This window comes from Balaenoptera ricei, chromosome 4 (genome assembly GCF_028023285.1).
Source record: "Balaenoptera ricei isolate mBalRic1 chromosome 4, mBalRic1.hap2, whole genome shotgun sequence".
Taxonomy (NCBI): Eukaryota; Metazoa; Chordata; class Mammalia; order Artiodactyla; family Balaenopteridae; genus Balaenoptera; species Balaenoptera ricei.
Genome location: NC_082642.1, coordinates 112,707,180 through 112,728,594, shown reverse-complemented (window position 1 = coordinate 112,728,594; position 21,415 = coordinate 112,707,180). Strand labels below are relative to the sequence as shown.

The window sequence follows — 21,415 nt, the reverse complement described above, 5'->3', positions numbered from 1 at the left end:
TTAAAGACATTTTGCACGAATCTGTGGCCTTGGAGTTTGTAGGATCTCTGCAGCTGATCTTTCTTAGCCCTATGTAGGAATGGGGAGAGATATTGGGTTGAACAGTATCCCCCCAAAATTCATGTCCACCCAGAACCTCAGAATATGACTTTATTCAGAAATAGGGTCTTTGTAAATGTAATCAAGTTAAGATGAGGTCATACTGGATTAGGTTACCGCTAGTCCAATACCTGGTGTCCTTATAAGAAAAGGGAAATTTGGACACAGAGACACAGACACACAGTGAAGAAGGCCATATGAAGACAGAAGCAGAGATTGGAGTGATGCATCTATAAGCCAAGGAGTGTCAAGGATTGCTGGTGAACAGCAGAAGCTAGGAAGAGGCAAGATAGGATTCTTTCCTAGAGCTTTCAGAGGGAACATGGCTCTGCCAACACCTTGATTTGGATTTCTAGCCTCCAGAACTATGAGAGAATAAATTTCTGTTGTTAGAAGCCACCCAGTTTGTGGTCCTTTGTTACAGCAGCCCTAGGAAACTAATACAGGAGACCAATAATAAGATGCTCATATAACAAGAAGAGCACACAAATGTGCTGACAGATGGCAGTTTCTACAAGGGAACTACACAGCAGGATTCGACTGTGTATTTCCTAAGTCTTCAAATCCTTACCCTGGCATTCATTCTGTGACTTTTTAATCAGAAAATAATCTAATCCTGGCCTAGCAGTGAGGTATAGAAGTGTATATAGGGGGTGGGAAGGATGATATTGCACAGTCCCCCTTTGTTGATGGAAATTCAAGAATTTCTGAGATACTACATGTTAAAACAAATTAAGCAAGAGACAAGTCAATCTTATCTTTAGCCAACCTTCAGATAAAATAATAGTTTAATCTGAAGGCTTTTAACTAAAAATATACAAGAAATAGGAAAATTCTATTTAAAAATTCTAAAACTTTGTGACCATTCCATGGGTGTGGGTGAGTGTCTAGGGAAAGGAAAAACAGAATCTGTAAGAGGAAAAAGATACATGTTGCACCCTTTTGATTCCAGATCAAGGAGAGAGACCAAGACCAATATTTTAATCATGTGAATAAAAGACTGGAGTTTTAAAGTCGATTTCTAGTCTTTTGTGCAGGTTAAAGGTGGAGGCCCAGAATAGATAGCTCTTTGTTTGGAAGAGTACTTTAATGACTTTATGGGAAAACAAAGGTAGACTTGGAGCTAATCTTGGGATGGGAGTCAGGGATCTAAACCGTAGAATGAATTACACTCTGGTTTTCCAGGGACAGGCTAACAGAAGGATTGATGGGTCCCGGAGAATGAGAGTAGAGGAAATGTGAAGAAGGTCTGGAAATACAGCCAGAGTGGCCAGAGTAACATGGTAGCTGACTTAGTCCTGGAGAAAAAATTGGCCATTACAAGACACCTTTGAAAGGGTGGCTGAGAAATTTCTGGATATTTACACCTAACAGTAATATTTTTAACCCATCTCCTGCGCTACAATAAAAATCCCTCCATCGTCCTCATATCACCAACAAATATCTGATGGAATCAACTGCCTTGTGTTAGAGGTACTTTGGGAAAGTAAAAACATGGGACCATGATCTGTGCTGGATTAACATAAAGAACAACCACAAGGGTCAAGACAAATGTGAGATTGGAAATTGAGCAGGAGGAAATCAGAGCTGGAGATGATTAAGAGACAGTTAAGTTCCTTGATAATTCCTAGAGATATTAGGGGTTGAGGGCCATGGATGCAGGTTTCACACTGTACATGGGAGGGACTAATGCAAATTCATTTGAATATTAAGGAACAAGGTGACCCTATAAATCTGGATGACTTGGCATACAGCTGACATGTGAGTTACATACAAAACTGAGGTAAATGCACTTATTTATGTACTTCCCTTTAAAAAGAAGTGGGTAGACTTTTGCAAAAGTTTTATGATCATCACTGCTTGCATTTGTATGGCTAGTCAAATGTTTTTATACATGCTATTTGTTTAATCCTTAGAATAGCCCCATGAAATACATAGGCCAGGTAACATTATCCCCATGTGCTATATGAGGGCGTAAGGCTCAGAGATAAAACAGCTCACCTAGCATCACACAAATGATAAATGGCAGAGCAGAGGCAAGAAACCAGGCCTTCCAAATTATAATTAATTGCTTCTTCCACTACACCACATGGCAAAGAATGTGCAAATGTCCTTAAAGAACTCAAGTGGCAAGAGATTTGGCTATAGGGGGATTAGCTAAATCATCTTCCTCACTTTCAGTGAATAACGGTCCTTCAAGGATTTCAAAGGAAAGAATGTTTGCTTCTTTCCCGGTTAAAGAATAGGGCTGACTTCCAAACAAGTGTGAGAGTGAAAAGCACTGGAGAAATACAAACCCAGACATTCCACCTTACTCCTACTCAAAACCACTGTCCTCCGGTATATAGAAGGTAAAAAAGAACAAAGGTTTGAGGATGCAGCAGTACCATCTGCATCCAAGTCTTCCAAATAAAAACAATGGTTCATTTCATTCATTCACAGTATTTTTGAGTACATTCTACATGCAAGACAAAGTGCGAGGTTTTGGCTACCAAGTGGTTAATAAAACAGACAAAGTCTCAGTCCTTGTGGATAGTTCAACTGGGCAAAATAGCTATTTAGCAAGTATGTGCATAAGTTACCATGATTACAATAGTTATAAACTCTACAGAGGGAAAAGAACCAACCTAGATTATGGGTGAATCAGTGAAAGTCCTGAGGAAGAGACATTTGAACTGAGGCATAAAGGGTAAGCAGAAGTCAGCCAAGAGGGGAAAGAGATTCAGGCAAAGAAGACAGTATGTGCAAAAGGCTTCAAGTCAAGAAAAGTTTTGGAAATCTAAGGAACCAAAAATGAGCTAGTTTGACTAGAACATAGTGAGGAAAGAAGTTAGTTTCATTGGACGATACTGGGGAAGAAGATAGGCACCAGGCCTGGGGCTACTGAACCAGGCAGCCATTGAAAGTATTTCAAGCAGAAAAGTGAAATAATCTGATTATTTAGAAAGAGCACCCTGGCTACTGTCTGGAGAATGAATGGGAGGGTATGGGAGTGAGGGAAAAAGAGAGGTAGTGTAGAAACTGGTCCAAATGAGAGATGATGATGGCTTGGCCTAAAGTAGGGGAAGTGAAGACAGAGAAAAACACATAGATTTGAGATATATTTAGAATTCAGAATCAATGTAAGTTTGGTGAGTGACTGAAAGTTAGGGGTGATGGAAACTGAGATATCAGAATGACTTTCCAGGTTTCTGGCTTCAGTAGCTGAGTGGATACAGCTTCCATTTATCAAGACAGTAAAGCTGAGAGAGGTAGATTTAGTTGGAAGGTACAGAGATATGGAAAACAAGGGCTCAGTCTTAGCCTAAGGGTTTAGTATAAGCTTGATATACATAGAATATATCCAAGTTGAGATAATCAAGTACATAGTTACATATTGATTCTGGAGCTCAGAAGATAAGTCTGATCTGCATATAAAAATGTAGAGAGTTATTGACATTTATATTAGGCTTACAATAATGGAAATTGATAAAACAACATAGGAAAATAACATAGAAGGCAAGAAAGGCCAAAGCTATTGGGCTTGGCAACGTAGAGATGTAATAAGAACAGATCCATGGATAAGTAAAATAGAGAGCCAGATAGAGCAGGTGGAAAAGGAAATGGGAGGTAAACATGTAAAGACAGCAAGTGTGGACAATCCTTTTGAGAAGAGAATGATATTGACATCCTTGGAAGAGATATTTTACTAATTATCAAGATGTGGAAAATTTGTCAGACATAGTACTCTTTTACCTATTAAGTATCGAATTCATCTTGACTCAGTGTAGAAGAAAATACACAAGAATAATAACCAGGTTCCACTAAGAAACCACCATAGTGTTTAATATCATTACCTGATTCCACATCGAGGGAGTATTTATCAATAGCCAAGTTCATGGTTTGGTAAGCAGTGGTGCAAAAGTCTTCCAGAATCACGTATACAGCATTGGTGACATTAGGAGGGACAGACTTGGCGAACTTCATTCGGCTGTTCACCACAATACTGCCATTTCTGAAGTTCAGGATTTCTAAATTCTGGAACCCAGTGAGATTTGACTGGAGATAGGGAACCAGCTACAATACACAAAAATTGGTCAGTTTATTGACAAAGTTTTGCATTTTGTTCAATACATACTGAAAACAAAGATGAACCCCTCCACTTTTCCAAATTGTATTCTATTTATGTTATTTAAACTGTTCATCAACAAAAGTATGAATTGTGAATTATTTATGAGTCATGAGGTTTCAGTGTTATTTAAGAACCCCATGGAACTCACAGACAGTTTTAGACATCAGAGAGTTTATTCTCTCTGTTTCACTAAAGGATCGTGACAGTGAAGGCATTACAGGTACCCACAAAGCACTGGTCTCACAATAAAATGTGAATATAAATCTCAAACTTGTATCAGTCCCAGAAATTATAGAATACAATATCCAGTATCTAAGTTACAATATCCAAGAATACAATATCCAAGTGTGGCTCATACCATTTTGTGTTTTCCGTTTTGTTGTATCCACCTGTCTCATTATTTTCCTATGAACCCTAGGCCATTACAGTATTTGTAGATGATAGGAAATGAAAATCCATAGCAGACCACACTTTCCTTGGCTCAGATCTTATGCTCTGGGGGGAAAGAGGGGTGGTTCATACACGATTATTCACTAATGCCCGTATTTCACTTCTTATGCTTACCAGTTCTAAGAATCTTTGCTCCAGGGCTTTATACTCCAAAGAGTTTTTATTAAACAGATCTTCTGAAAACATCATGTTAGTCACTCTGAGGCTGAAGAAAACCACCAAAGCTCCTGCGGCTTGGGTATGACTCAAGTCATCGCTTTTTGTTGGCTGAGCCACAATAGCCATCTCTGTGGAGTGAATACTTGTAGACATTTCCACATAACCACCAACCTTGCCATTTTCCTCTGGGATTAGCTCAGGATGATAGTAATCTGTGCCTATCTGGTCCAATTCTAATGAAATATCCTGTACGCCCATAATGACTTCATCTTCCAGCAGGGTGGAACTTGTGGTTGAAGGCAATTTGGTAGACTGTGTCATGGAAGCTTTCAACCAGAGCTTGTCAGTACTCTGTGGTGTACTTGCCAATGTGTCTCTGGACAGTTTCCCTAGGGAAGAAGTTCTTGCCCAAACTACATCTGATTCTGGCAATATGGTCCACAAAGGTTGCACATCCGGCTTCACTACTGAAATCTTGCTGTCAAACCATTCACGGTTGGATGACTCTGTAGTTTGTTCCTCCTCCTTTAGAAAGGGTTCTTCTTGAACTGGTTTATCAGTAGAAGCAGAGATTGCTGCAGATGTCAGTAGAGGAGGTGATTTGGTAATTGAGTAATAGTCAATGTCAGGTACTTCTGATGTGTGCTTGGATAGAACTGGAGATGCAGATTGAGTTGTAGTCTCTGCAAAGATGGACACAGTAGGTCCACCAAGGGTCTCATCCTCTGCAAAGCTTCTGGATCTATCAAAATGCCCATATTTTGAATGCTCAGTACTTTGATCTATGGAATCTATTCTGTCATCTATAACTAGTTTCTCATCTATATCCTCAGTTGGCAAAAGTAAATCCTCTGAATCCTCAACTTCAAGCCATGACTTGGAAAATGGTTCAGTGCTCTTCTCTAATGAAGTCTTGCTCCATGGCCAAGTAATCAGACCTACCTTTTGCCCAGACCCTGAACCTAAACCACTCTCAAATATGAACTCTTTCTCCATAGATGTGTCTGGCATCCAAGTGCTCACTTCTAATTGGCCTTTGACTTTGGAGGCCAAAGAGTCCATGCCAAAAGGTGTTACTTCTTTAGCAAGAATATCGAATGTGACAGAGACCGGATATGGTGAGGATGTCAAAGACACCCCAGAGTCTTCCATGGATGGTATTATTTCTTTTGGCACAGGATGACTAAATGGGCTTGAAGGCAGTGGATCAATAGAAAGAAAATCTTCTGACCCTTTAACTTTAGTTAATCCTAAAAATAGAGTCTTCCATTAATTAATCTACATAGATGCCAAAATATATTCCCAGTCCTCCTAATAAAACCAGCTACCCATTTTTCCCCATTAGATTACAACAGACAGTTGCTGACTTTTACTTTGCCAAATCCAGCAAACAACAAGAAGGTATGACTATGTTTTTGTCATATGGTACAGTCACTCATGATTATAACTGCCTTAACTGAGGATAACAAGACATCAGGTACTGAAAAAATTCAAAAATTCAAAACACATTTTTACTCCCTGAAAATAAAGAACTGCTGGTAGCCACACTGACAACAAAGAGTGAATCTAGTAAAAACTTAAGAAGAGAATTCCCTAGGAAAATTCCCAAGGAATTCCCATCTTCTTGTTATGTTTATTTTATTTTTTTTTATTTTTGGCAGCGCCGTGCAGCTTGTGGGATCTCAGTTCCCCGACCAGGGATTGAACCCAGGCCACAGCAGTGAAAGTGCTGAATCGTAACCACTAGACCACCAGGGAACTCCCCCTTGTTATGTTTATTATCCATCAGCCTTCAGGTTCACCCAATGTTCAAAATCCTAGACTCATTACTTATATCTTTGTTCATCTTCCTCTTTCACATACACTCCATCCCTGAGTCACATCCCACAACAGCTAAATCAGCTACTTGACTTTCATTTCTTAATCTCTGCTGTAGCTGCCCTAGTTCAGGTTTTCCCCTTCTCAAGCCTAATGCAAGCTAAAAATCTCTACTGGCCCCCAATTAATCCTATTAAAAGATACTGGAATAATCTTCTTTGAGGCTGTTAGTTTATCACTCAAATATTCAAGTAAGTAGAGTAGTTCTTAAATAGTAATATAATTAAATTATAAACTCTTTAACAGGACCTTCAAAATATCTATTAGGTGATCCCATCCCAGCCCACAAGTTCATTTCTAATTATTTACCTATTTGGACTCTCCCTTCCAACCAATTAAAGCTGATTGTTCCCTTTCTCACACAACTTTCCCAAGACATTTCCTCCTAATGAATGCTGCCATGCTTTTCTCCTAACCCTAGTCTCTCGCTCTCTTCAAAACCTTTGTCATCTGATACAATGAAGAAGTACAAAAAGTCATTAGAATTCCTTACCATCTTCTAATGAGTGAGACCCAGAAGTCCTTTCTTCAGAAGCCACAGGCAAGCCAGTCTGAAGCACTGCTGGGGTGACAGAATGAAGAGTCAAGCTGCTAACCTCTAAAACCTCTGGGGAAGAACTGAGGCTCATCTTCGAGGGAAAAGCTAATTTGGGTGCAGACACTAAATCACCCAAAGGGCCTTCTGACCAGAGTTCCCTGCCAGTGGTTGAAGGAGGACCAGAGCTGAAATCAAGTGGTGAAATACTGCTCGTGGTGAATTCATCTGCTGAGGGCCATTCAGCTTGAGGGGTATTATCCTGGAGGGGCAAAAAGAGGCTAAATCATATCATAGATAAAAGAAACACATAAAAATAATTTTAAATACCATCTATCTATCTACATTCCTGGATTTTCTAGGGACAAAAAGGCAATGTAATATTGGGGGAGGGAAGGGGAGTATGGGCTCTAGAATCAAACAGATCCATAATTAAATCCTAATTCAACCACTTACTAGTTGGAAAATCTAGAGAAAAATCATGTATCACTTGAATCTCACCTGGAAAGTGGGAATAGATGAGATAATATATTTAAAAGATCCCAAACAAAGTGAGTTTGTGAGAGAAAATATTGTTTGCCTTGCTTTAGATGGTTCCTTTCCCTCTGTCTTATTAGCTTAAATACTTTAAATACATAGATGTTACTAATATCTGTAATTTGTTGTCAAAGACCTAAGCACGTTGCCCACAGCAGAAAGAACAATCAGTAATTTTATTCATCACTCTGAAAGGTATTAAATTAAGGTCTTTTATTTTGATAAGAAATGGCAACACATCAAAATGTGGTCTCTTACCTCGAGCAAACAGGAACATCTGTGAATTGGTATCACACTTACAAAATAAAATTTTCTCTTTCCAGTGACTTTTTACTAATGTAGTACTAATAGTATCTTAAAGTTTAGCTTCAGGAATAGAAAAGTAGACAGAAACACAACCATTGAACATACTAATTACTTAATCCTGTGAAAGTTAGTCCATGTAAAAAAGTTTAATGATGTTAATTGGTAAAACAGCCATAACACTGGATAGGAGTTTATATATTCCAATCTATGCTGAATAACAAAAAATAAGAAGTGTCATATGCATAGAAGGAATTCACAAAATATTTCCTAGATAAAAACTGAAAAAGGAAAATAGAAAAGATCAATCATTCTCTACTCTAAATAGCATCAAAATCACATGCAAGGACTTCCTTGGTGGTGCAGTGGTTAAGAACCCACCTGCCAATGCAGGGGACACAGGCTCGAGCCCTGGTCCGGGAAGATCCCACATGCCGCGGAGCAACTAAGCCCGTGGGCCACAACTACTGAGCCTGCACTCTAGAGCCCGTGAGGCACAACTACTGAGCCCACGTGCTGCAACTACTGAAGCCCACACGCCTAGAGCCTGTGCTCTGCAACAAGAGAAGCCACCACAATGAGAAGCCCGCGCACCGCAACGAAGAGTAGCCCCCGCTCGCCGCAACTAGAGAAAGCCTGCGTACAGCAATGAAGACCCAACGCAGCCAAAAAAAAAAAAAGTAAATAAATAAATTTTTTAAAAAATCATATGTAAGCTTTTTAAAGACACCAATGCCCACACCCCACACCCCAGAGATTCTAACTTAACTGGTCTGAGGGTAGGACCTAGACATGGTACTTTTAAAAGCTCCTCAGTGGAGGATGCAGCTTGATCATGTGCTGGTTGTATTATTCCAGCCTGGGTTTCTAAAATACTTCTTTAGTTGTTAAATCATTATATTTCTCATCACCTGGAACCTTTAAGAAATTTTCCACAGGCATAAACCTGCCTGAAGACTAGAATTCATGGAATAGCTATAAACAAAATGAAGCCCATGAAAACTAAGAAACTGAATAGAATCCTCTCCCTGCTCTTCCAGGAGATTCCTGCCAAGGGTAGTGAATTTTCACTGGCATATACTCTCAAGCCGAATGTGATTTTTAAACAAAAGCACACAATTTTAAGGTGGCTAACTACACTTCAGTCCACGGCCAGGAAATAAAACAACCTACTAGCCTACAGAGGGACTCAACCCAATGTCATGACCTAATTAGTCTTTCATGCTTTGCCTACACACTTCCCCTTGTCTCTCCATCAAGGGTCCATGTGAGGAAGCCTTAGACAGCACACTCCCCCAGTCACAAGGGAGGGAACATGAGGCAAGAAGTCACTGAGCATGACCCAATTTATCCCCTCTTCTAGTGACAAATGCACAGTAGACCACTGCATATATATGGAGATACTCTCAGTTTCATCTACTATTTCTAAACTAAAAGCACTAAGTAACTAATTTTCTTTTGTGGAACTCAGTGACACCAACACTTCCTACCTTGTTCATGCTCTTTTAATTAGGTCCTATTTTAAGTGGGCCATCCTGCTGGCTATTTTCATCTGCCACCACCCTATCTCCTTCTCTTCCCTGATAATTTCATCACCCTGCTCCCTCATGAGCTGTCTTCTGTCTGAGTGTACACTTTTAGAAGCAGAAGATCAAAGGACAGGAAGAGTGAGAGGTTCGGGTATTTCTTCCCAGTTCCCTCCAAGCCTCAATACTGCAGACGTAGCTGTGTCCCTCTACAATTGCAACTTCAGCTCTCACTGGGCTCTGGTAACTGCATTTCCTCCCCTTGCCCTATAATCCAATGGATGGGAATGGCTTCTCACTGTTATTAGTCTCAGCATACTTCAAGATCCCTTTTTCACTCCCTTAACCCCTTAACAGAACAGGTGGTTCTGTTACTATTGAAACCCTGGCCGTGCCATGTTTTGTAGTGCAATGTATTTTTAAAATCAATAAAAGTTTGAATCACTTCTGTCAAAAGATGATTACCTAATTTGTAATGAAATACAAATGGCCAGAAAAGGAAGAATGAGAATCAATTAAAATAACAACAACATGGACCAAAAATGGTATCATTCTGCTAAATTTGATTAGAAATAAAGAATCTAGACAGTTAAGAGGGAAGTAATGAAAAGTGGATGGTGCAGTACTAGTGAATATTTTTGCCAGTGTGACTTTGGTCAAAAAATGGAATAGAAGAAGACACATCTGAGCACTAGACTGGAGTCTGTGACCGGAGTCTGATGAAATGAAATATATAGAGAAAAGCAAGATATATGTCAAAGAAAGAGGAAGACCATCCTCAAAAGACTGGATGTAACTGCAAATGATCTATTAAAAAAAAAAAAAAGAACCATTTCAGGATAAGAAATTACCTCTTGGGAATTCTCTCGTCAGAAGTGAACATGAGGATGTCAAGACTTGATTCATGAGTAATGCCAAAAAGATGATCTAATCAGGGGAAAGATTTCTGGCATTTTTTTAGTAAATTTTAATATTTTAAGAGTACATCATCACAAGGAGCGAAGTTAACCTTATATAACTCTATGTAGTGAAGGCAGCTTGCAATCACTGACCTGTGTACACAGTGCTCCTATATAACCTAGCACCAAACAGACACACAAAGTTGCCTTACGTTTCTGACTAGAGGGTCTAAAACTTTCTGGGTCCTCAAGAATGGGCCAGAGTGATGTCAGCTGAGTAAGATATCTCCCGCTCGTATTCCCCCTTCAACAGTAACAATTTGGCATCCTCCATGGACAAAAGTGCCTTTGTGGGAGCTGTGGGATCCAGCATCATACACCAAGGGACCCAGAAGGAGTCTAGCCCACCCATGCATTGGGTAAGAAGCATACAGACCTCAGTCCTGGCTGTGGACCCTGAGGTGGCCTGTGAACTGGCTCCAGCCCCTCTTGGACACAGTCTGGGAGCCCCTGGAGAACAATGACTTAGACAACCACCCATGAATGACAGAGCCTTTGTGGAAGTCCAGGAGTGCAACAGAGAAGCTCCAAACACACCATTTGAGCAAAAAAGTCCAACTTTAGACACACTGGCGAGTGTAAGAGGAACAGTTTCACTTTACCCACCTCATCCCTCCCTCAAGGCAGCACAGCTCAGGGCCAAGAGAAACCCTCTCTGTACATGATTTCTGCACAGTGGAAAGTGAGAGCATGTGAGTGAGTCTCTGGCCTCCCCAGCTGTGCAGGACCTTGCTAAAGAGGTCTGTTTCTCTCTCACTCTATCCAGAGAACTGACTTGTAAGCTGCACGACCAGGAGATGGGAAGTGGCTGAAAGAACGGCAGCCAGGACTCTGAACATATCACAGGGATGCAGATCCTACTAACTGCATGACTGACTCCACCAGGAGGCTTGACCACGAGTTGCCAAGACACCTTGCCCATGGATCCCCCTCAACTGGCCCATGGGCACCTCACTCCCATAGGCACCTCCTCCACCCCAAGGCCAGCTCCTCGTATGCACTCCCCATGGCAGGGAGAGCTAACTTTGGCAGACAGCTAGCGAGCAGGCCCAAAAAGCCAGCCTGAATCTATCTATAGGCCAGGGAGAGACGACAAAGTTAAGCTTTTGCACTTCCTTTGGGAAAGCAAAAGGAAAGCTGTCAGTACTTAGCCTGGTGCACTGCAGGATCAAGAGAAGGCATACAAGCTTAAGAATTCTGCCACAACAGGCAGCAAGAAGTGTGGAGAAGGTGTATCCATAGGAGGTCTGAGAAAAACAAAGAAAATATTCAAATGGCCAATAGCTACATGAAAAGATATTCAACATCACTATCATCAGGGAAATGCAAATCAAAACCACAATGAAATATCACCTCACACCTGTTAGAATGGCTACTGTCAAAAAGACAAAAGTGCTGGCAACGGTGTGTGGAAAAAAAAATTTTTCCTCATAAAATTAAAAATAGGACTACCATGTGATCCAGCAATCCCACTTCTGGGTATATGGCTAAAGGAAATTAAATCAGTGTGTCAAAGAGATATCTATAGTATTCCCATGTTCACTGCAGCATTAGTCACAATAGTCAAGATATGGAAACAACCTAAGTGTCCATCGACGGATGAATGGATAAAAAAGATGTGTTACATATATACAATGGAATATTATTCAGCCATGAGAGAGAAAGAAATCCTGCCATTCGTGACAACATGGATGGACCTTGAGGGCATTATGCTAAGTGAAATAAGTCAGAAGAATACTGTATGATATCACTTATATGTAGAATCTGAGAAAGCCAAATTCATAAAAACAACTGTAGAACGGTGTTTTCCAGGGTCTGGGGATGGGGAGATGGAGAGATGTCAGTTAAAGAGTACAAACTTGCAGTCATAAGCTGAATGAGTTCTGGGTAGCTAATGTACAATGTGGTGGCTATAGTTAACAGTACTGTGTTATAAACTTGAAATTTGTCTAAAGAGTAAATCTTAAATGTTCTTACCACCAAAAAAAAAAAAAAAAAGGTAATTATGTGAAGTTACGGAGGTGTTAACTAACTCTATTGTGATAAGTACTTCACAATATATGTGTATCAAATCATCATACTACACACCTTAAATTTATACAGTGTTGGATGTCAATTATATCTCAATAAAGCTAGGGGGAATAAAAAGAATTGACCAGATGGAGAGAGCAACAGCTCAATTCCAGATAAATGAAAAGACAACAAACTGAAGTCCAGAATGTAGAAGTAAAACAAATAGAAGCTTTTGTTTTGCCAAAGGCTCAGTGCTTTATAAGGCCATCCTTTGGTTTATAAAAATCTTATGTTAGGAAGTGGGGTTGAGCATGCATATATGCTTGAATGTAACAAAACTATCAAATTTTATAACTAGAAAGACTCTTAAGAATCATTTAGTCCAAACTTGCCTATTAAAAATAAGGAACTGAGGTTCATAGAAGTGAAATGTCCACAGTCACAAAAAATAGAGAAAAAAAAGTCAGAACCAGATTCTGAGTTTCTAGAGTTCGGTCCCCATGCTTCACTCACTACACCAGACTCTTCATTGTGGAATACATACAAGTGTGTAAACCCAGAGGGCAAAAGGATTTCCGGAGGAGAAACCGGAGCTAGCAGACTTGGCAGTCTATACTCATTCAGGTTAGCATATATGCACAAATCTAAAAGACCCAGGTGAACACAAAGGAGAGAAAGGAGGAAAAACCATTTTCTAATATTTAAACGTCTGCTATGTTGAATATGGAGGCTGTTTGTATATGAGGAAAAGTTTCTTTCTTTCTCATTTTTTTTCTATTATCTAAAACTATATATGTATTCAGTGAAAAGTAAGAAGGCCATTTACTCAATACTCAATACTAAGTTCTGTCCCTCAATAATGTTGGTACGATGATGAGAGTCATACCATACCAGGGAATTCACTTGTTTTCCTCTGAATTACCTAAAACCACTTATAGAGATGTGTTAAAGCCACCTGTGCTTCCAGCTGAGTCAGGCATATTTACATCCTTGTAAATTCTAAGTGTGCATTTTTTCGAAATTCTAAGAGAGACAGCTAAGCTCTTCGACCTATACTTAAGAAACTGAGTTTTATCAGACAGAGCCTATGATCTGACACACATTAGGAAAGCAGCTGAATCCTCAATGAAAAGGAAATCCTCAAGTAATATACATGATTTCATATACCTATAAACTAAACTCCTTTTCAGTTCATAAAAGTTAAAACAATACACAATATCTTTAATTAAAATTAAGCCACAAGTAAACAACATAAAATGTGAAAGTAAACAACTTGACTTTTTAAATAAAGAAGGAAGACCATCTATTCCAAACAAGTACCCAGTAAAAAAAAAGGGCAGGGCAATGAAGCTCTCTCATATATTCTGAAAGATGAACACATACATGCCAGGAATAGCACTTTATTTATTTTTATATGAATAGATGTTCCCATAGTAACAAATTCAACTCATGAATTCTTCTTTTAGTTCAATGTAGTATATTAACAGGTTCAATATTATATTGGCCAGTTTCACTTCTGCTAATGCCAATTGAAAAGCTTGCTAAGTGGTATAGGAAGCATACTGTGCAACAAGTGATTTTCCAAACCAGGAGGCCAAAAGGTGTCAAATTCAATATCCCAACATTCTTACCTCTAAAATAATTTCTAAAAATAAAATCTGATTAAAAAAAAATCTCATTTCTATTAAAGAATAGAGAGGGAGGAGTGGGAGAAGGGGGAGAAGGGAGAGAAGGGGGAGGAGGGGGAGGAGGAGAAGCAATAATCAGACACCTCTAATTAATCATTCTTTTCTTTCATGTTTTTTTATCACCCATTAACATTGCAATGTCTCCTCAAATTGAAAAACTAAGGAGTTGGCTTAAATGCAAATAGGACCACAGAAGAGGCAACATAAATGAACAAATGAGTCCTGGTAGTCAGTGTTTGCCATAATTAAAGGGGTGGCTTCTTTCAGCCAAGCTCTAGCCACTTTCTGCAACAGGAAATGTAAACCTAATGATATCAGATCTTCCGGTTTTCAAAAGAAGTTGGAAATCTGCATTTTTATGCAAAAATCTCCTTACTTTTAAATATTGGCTTTTTAAAAAATTTGGGGGCTTCCCTGGTGGCGCAGTGGTTAAGAATCTGCCTGCCAATGCAGGGGACACCGGTTCGGGCCCTGGTCCGGGAAGATCCCACATGCCACAGAGCAACTAAGCCCATGTGCCATAACTACTGAGCCTGTGCTTTAGAGCCCATGCGCCACAACTACTGAAGCCCGTGAGCCACAACTACTGAGCCCACGAGCCACAACTACTGAAGTCCGCATGCCTAGAGCCCGTGCTCCGCAACAAGAGAAGCCACCGCGACGAGAAGCCTGTGCACTGCAACAAAGAGTAGCCCCCGCTCACCGCAACTAGAGAAAGCCTGTGCACAGCAACAAAGACCCAACACAGCCAAAAATAAATAAATAAATTTATAAAAATATAAAAATATAAAAAAATAAAAATAAAATAAATAAATAAAAATTGGCCCCAAAGCACATGCCTATAGCTGGATCCAGTCAGCTGGTCTCCAGTTTGCAACCCCTGGCTTATGCAGAAATCCCTGTCTTTACATCGTTCTAAGATATCATCACAGATCTGTGGTTACAGAAGCCCTGAGTAGAATGGGATTAGAAGGAACGGAATGTGCCATGTTCGCAGTGGATCACCACTCCCTGCCACCGCACCTTGGATGAACTCCTATGACAGCACTACTTTATTTGTGTAGAAGTCTGTCTACAACCACCAGACTGGAAATTTCTTGTAGGCAAGGCCACACCTTATTCATCTTAGTTTCCCCAGCACTTGGCACATGAAAAGCACAAAATAAATATACTTGAATTAGTAAGTGAATGAATAAACAAACACCAAATGAATGTAATCTCTGATGTCAATCCCCCTCTAACCTTTTTTCTCCAACATGGAACTTGGTGAAAAAGAGTATTTCCAGTGACTCCACATTTCAAAACTGAGTTGCTCTATACCTGAGCAGAAGTAATGGCTGTATATATTGGTTAAGCCAATTTGGGGCAGATTTTCTAAATTTCAATTGCTGGATTAAAGCCAGGAAACAAGTATTTGAAATTAATTAACATTAATTTCTTCTTTGCCATATGAGACAGAAAAGAAGTCTCAAGAGGGTGGAAGGAGCAGGGAATGAAGAAGAAGGGAATCTCCATTCTGTGACCATGTGATAATAAAAGATCGTGTAGTCGTGTTGTAGACAGCTTAGTCTCTACAGGTGTTGTGGTTGTTGTTTTACCTGCACTTGAGGAAGCCACTTTCTTTTCTACTGGATGCCTCCCTGTAGATGACGTGGCAAGTGGAGGTTTGAAGGGGGCAGAAGAGTGTCCAGGGGAGTTAAGTGGTAAGAACAAATAGGAAAGTTCATTCCATGCTGTTTCTGTGCAAATGGGAATGCTTTCTGCCCAGGTTAAAAGGAGGCCTGATTGGAAGGTGGGGGTGGGATAGATTGGGGTTGACATATATACACTACTATGTATAAAATAGATAACTAATGAGAACAGACTGTATAGCACAGGAAACTCTACTCACTGCTCTGTGGTGACTAAATGGGAAGGAAATCCAAGGAAGAGAGGATATACGTATACGTGTGGCTGATTCACTTTGCTGTACAGCAGAAACTAACACAACATTGTAAAGCAACTGTAAGCCAGTTAAAAAAAAAAAAAGAAATTCTACAACTTCAAAGTGCAATTTAAAAAAACACACATGTAAGGATAAATAACATTGGAAATAAATGCACTTAAATATGAAAAAAAAAAGTGCAGGCCTGATATACCATCCCTGTCAACTAGCCAATATTTCTACTCTGCCTTCTCTCCTTTCCATACACACACTGTTCAATATGCTTTGGAGTCTAAACATTTTCTTTAATACAATCCTTGGAACAAAAATGTATACTCTGTATCTATGTACATCAAATTTATAATCTTGGCTATAAAAACTATTTCTGGGTAACTTTTAGAGAACAACTCAGTGGGCACTTATAGCTTAATTATCACCAAGCAAGTATGAACCATAAATAAGCTTTCTACCATGTGTGGACTTTGGCAATGTCAAATGTGTGGACTTCATTTAACCACTGCGGAAGGCTTGAATTATCTGAACCAATACTTGGGTCCCATGAGCTGACAACTATGAATAATGTCCCAAGGATGATGTAAGAGAATATGTGTAATAGGAACAGCTTGGGAAAGTCATGATGCCAAAGTAAGCAGGTAAGTGTACAAAGAAGAAAAGCTTGAGGGCCTGGTTCTTGGAGTAAAACACAGAAACATACTTACCAGAATAGATGGTAAGGTTTCCTGAAGACTTGAACTTTGGGTGTTCCAAACATGGTCTTCACTTTGGGGAAGTAAAACTCCTCTCACTGAAGAAAGAGTAACATTAAAGAACATTTTTAGTTGAGACACAATTGTATTTGAGGTTCAGGGACAACTAAAAACCAAGTTTTTCCTTTTTATAGCTTACATTTGGGTAGAACAGATGGGGAGTCACTTAGAAAATGCTTGATACTTTATTCAAATATTTTACTTATATTAGCACAATCTAAACTATAAGACTCCAACATAAAATAAATATTCTCCCCATCATTACATTTAGGACACTCCTATATTATTTTCTTTCCTTTCTCAAGCAATTTTTTACTCTTTTCAAGATTCCTATGAAGTAGTTGCTCTAAAACCGATTTTTTTTTCATTTTAATAAGAAAGTTGAACTGAAATTCCAACTCATTTAGTTGATGCTAAAAATAGAGAAAACTGTGCAAAACTATTTCCTTTTCGGCAGAAAGTGCCTTTGAAAAATGGGGTAAGACACCAGAGAGTTTATCACTATACCAATACTAAGCCATAAAGTTAACAGAGTAGATTGTATAATTTAATTCAATAAGATTTACTGAATCCTTGCTAGTTACCATGGACTTTGATGAGATTGAGGCTATAAACATTAATAAAGCCAAGTTTCTTTTGTGGAAGTGTTCCCTATGTCACAGATAAATACATATTATAAAACAATACAAGGGACATTTATATAATGTATGTGAACACAGACAAAAAAGAAAATGATTTTGCCTGGAGGAGAGAAGGAATCAATAAAAGCTAAAAAGAAAGGATTGTCAGAAAGGTGATCTGGTGCCTACACCAAAAATAGAAGCAGAATCTCTCTTTATTCACCTGTTCACTGACATAAAGGGATCAAACAGAAGTCAAAGACCCTATTTTTGGAAAATATAAGTATTTTCCAAAATTCTTTTTCAACTGTGTATTCAGTTATCTTGTCTTCTATGGAAAACAAGCAGCATGAGATCAAAGATGAACATATCTTTTAAGACGATTGAGTCACCTAGAAAGCTGCAGCCATTCAGAACTCTGAAGCTGGCATAACAAACAGAAATGGATTTTAGGAATAAAATTCTGAGCAATTGAAACATACATCTACTGAAAGGTCAAAGCACCTGAATTAGTTTGTACTGGATATCCTAAAGCTTTTGTTAAACTTGCTTGGAAATTCTGAGAGAATTGTTGACCTCTTTTTTAGGACACCTTCTAGGAAGTAGCTCCACGCCAGGCTCCACATAAAAGGAAGACCTCACTATGCTGTTTATGGATTTAGTTTCCTAAACAACCTCATTTTGCCTATGGCATATCTTAATCCTCATGCCATTCTTCCACCAGGAACCCCTGACTGATCTACCCAAATTATCTGCATGGCTAAAGAGCCATTCATATCAGGATGGCTTCTGTCTCATGCAGTCTAGAGAGTGCCAGAACCATATATATTTTTGGAAATTAGTTTTCCCAGAATATACTGGAAAAGAAACTAAAACTTTACAAGGACTTAATGGTTATCCAACTTACCATCAATAAGCTGAAGGGAGTCAGGATCCAGATTCAAAGAGGAGGTCCCCAGCAAAAACTTCTGGTGCAGTGTCTCAGCAATATAATCTCTGAAGTTACTAATTGTATAAACAGCAGTGGGCTTATCATCCAATTCCACCAGACCATGGTTCTCCACCTTGTTGGAGTGAAGGCTAATTAGGTCCCAGGTGGTATTGCTGATGGCCTCACCATTGAAGGTAACTGCGTAGTGAACATCTATGCCACTATGGATGAAAAGAGAAACAGATTAGGTCCTGCCAAGGAAACACAAAGAAAGGAGCTTTGAACCCACCAAGAACAAACATTAGACCTAGAGGGAGAGTCTCAAAAAGCATGGATTCCATCACCATTCTCTGAAGACTCTGGGCAACCTTTAGCCATCCCCTTCTTCCCAGAGAACAGAGGGTAATAGATCTAAGAACATGGAAAGGGGTCTAAGGAGGCCGCAGAGTCAACCCTGCACAATACCTGAGCGTATTCTTCCCCCATGTTCTCACCCCTTCAAAGCCAACTGCTCCTTTTCCCTATCAGCCTGCTTCCTTCTTTCCCTATTAGCCTTTTTCCTACCTGATTTAAAAAAATAAAACAAAACAAAACCCTCTAACTCTACTCAACAATGGGAAATCCTCTCATATCTCTTTATTACTGTTGCTGGATGAATTATGTACTCCACAATGCAGAGTGAAGCAATGAAGAAGCTTAATAACTATGAACTAAAACATAGTTGCCTATTGTGAAAGGAAAATACGAAATATTTGGAGATAAAGCAAATTGATGATGTGAGTTTTTTAAAATATCATGCTAGAATATTTTCTAATATGACAGTTATCTAAGTCTCTCAGGAGACATACTTTTGTTTTATAGCACAGACAATTTACAGTCCTATAAAGTTTAATAGTGAATTGTAAAAATAAACTACTAAGATGTGATGGGTTTTTTGGCCTGATAGGAACGAGAACTCCAAAGTTTATGATTTTACTAACCTGTAGGGCATTTAGCAATGTTGTATCTAACTTAACAATCCTTTCCCAATTAACTATATATACTTCTTTCAAATGCTCTAGAAACTAGCTCTCATTTTTCTGCTGGTTCCCTCCTTAATGCGCTGAATAAAAGTTTGACAAGTGCTAAGAAATAACTTTGTCTGGGAATGGGGCCTTTTCACTATCTTTCCACAAGCAAACAAAGAGAAGATTTCTTGGAATAAAGGATAAAGTGAAAATAATTAGTAGGAGATGATATGTCATTTGATATTTTCTTAAATAGTCATTTTGAAGAAACATCAGAATATAAATTTTTAAGCCAATAGAATTACTCCTTCTAGACTAACTCAGATTTATCTAACAGCTAAAAACTAACATTTTTGTAAGTGCTTACAATGTGACAGCTATTTCACAGGCTTTATCTCATTTAATATTCACAATAACCTTATGAAGGTTTTATTACCTTCAGATTATTATTAAGAAACCGAGCTTTGGGCTTCCCTGGTGGCGCAGTGGTTGAGAATCTGCCTGCCAATGCAGGGGACACAGGTTCGAGCCCTGGTCTGGGAGGATCCCACATGCCGCGGAGCAACTAGGCCCGTGAGCCACAACTACTGAGCCTGCGCGTTTGGAGCCTGTGCTCCACAACGAGAGGCCGCGATAGTGAGAGGCCCGCGCACCGCGATGAAGAGTGGCCCCCGCTTGGCACAACTAGAGAAAGCCCTCGCACAGAAACAAAGACCCAACACAGCCAAAAATTAATTAATTAATTTAAAAAATACTAATAATAAAAATAAAGTGGAAGAGAACAACCTTCTTTCTTTAAAAAAAAAAAAAGACAGAAACCGAGCTTTAAAGAAGTTAAAAGACTTGCCTAAAATTTCACCATATATAAGGGATAGATAGAGTCAAGATTCAAACACGGATCTACCTGACTCCAGCACCTGTATTCTGAACTACTTTGCCACACTCTCAGTAACTTTAATTAAACTATTACCAGAAAAAAGTCATTATGAGAATGGCTTTGCTCTACTCATCATTCTGGCTTCCAGCCAGTCTAGGAGACACAGCCATCAGAGGCAGTACCCAGCAAGCCACACCAAGATCCCTCCAGAGGAAAGGAGAATACCACCCTCCCAAAGATAAACCACTGAAGGCAGATGTGCAATGGGAATAATCTGCCACCTTCAGACATTCTATAGGAGCAAAATGATGCCCAAAGCAAAGCACTCAAATAAATTAAGCACTTCCTCCTCTGAGCTCACTTACATATTCCTTGATTATAGCCTTTGCTGTTTTGTAAAAAGATTCTATTTATAGAGACTGCCTTGCAGTCTCTCCTTGAGTTTCTGTCTCCAGTGTTTGGCTTGGTACCTGGCATTAAGTGCCTATCAAATTAACAGAAATCTATACCTGCCTGAATATAAAGAGGAAACTGCAGCCTAATTAAGGTATTCATATATCTCAAAAAAAAGTGTCAGGATAATGAGAAGTGTCTCACAGAGTCTAGAAAAAGGGTTAGTCAACTAATTTATGCTACCATTAGTGAAAAGTTTCTGATCAGTGTATTGTGGCTTCCTTGTAACACAGATCCCTAGATTGGAGACAGCTACAACAGGCTAGCATGACTTTGATACTGGCCATTAGGATCAGCCAACTTCCTTTCTCTGATCTCAAGCTTGCAAAAGGAACTTTTGATTATAATTCCCTACAGATTGTCCTATGGGGAAAGAATGCATGAGCTAAGCCAATGCAATAATTAGTCAGTTGGCAGATATATTTCTTGCTTTAAATAGATCAATCGGCATTGTATTTTGTGGTTTGGTAAGCATAAATTGGTCTCAAGAGACCTCTCCTTCCTGGGAACACTGGCAGTTCTGGTCTTGTCCAGGGCCTACAGGGGAAGCCATGAAGGTGTTACCCCTCACCTGCCAC

At 39.3% G+C, this 21,415-nt stretch overlaps 1 protein-coding gene across 1 annotated transcript in view; it reads right to left on the bottom strand.

The window, feature by feature from the left end:
* The window catches only part of IMPG2 (interphotoreceptor matrix proteoglycan 2), a 70,709-nt gene that overhangs the window by 6,823 nt on the left and 42,471 nt on the right, over positions 1-21,415 (bottom strand). Inside the window, exons 10-14 of the mRNA XM_059922196.1 lie at positions 18,477-18,721; positions 16,902-16,987; positions 7,191-7,494; positions 4,775-6,069; positions 3,936-4,155 (exon numbers count right to left, since the gene is read on the bottom strand). Of these exons, the coding sequence (XP_059778179.1) occupies positions 3,936-4,155; positions 4,775-6,069; positions 7,191-7,494; positions 16,902-16,987; positions 18,477-18,721 (2,150 nt within the window). The remainder of the gene's footprint in view (positions 1-3,935; positions 4,156-4,774; positions 6,070-7,190; positions 7,495-16,901; positions 16,988-18,476; positions 18,722-21,415) is intronic.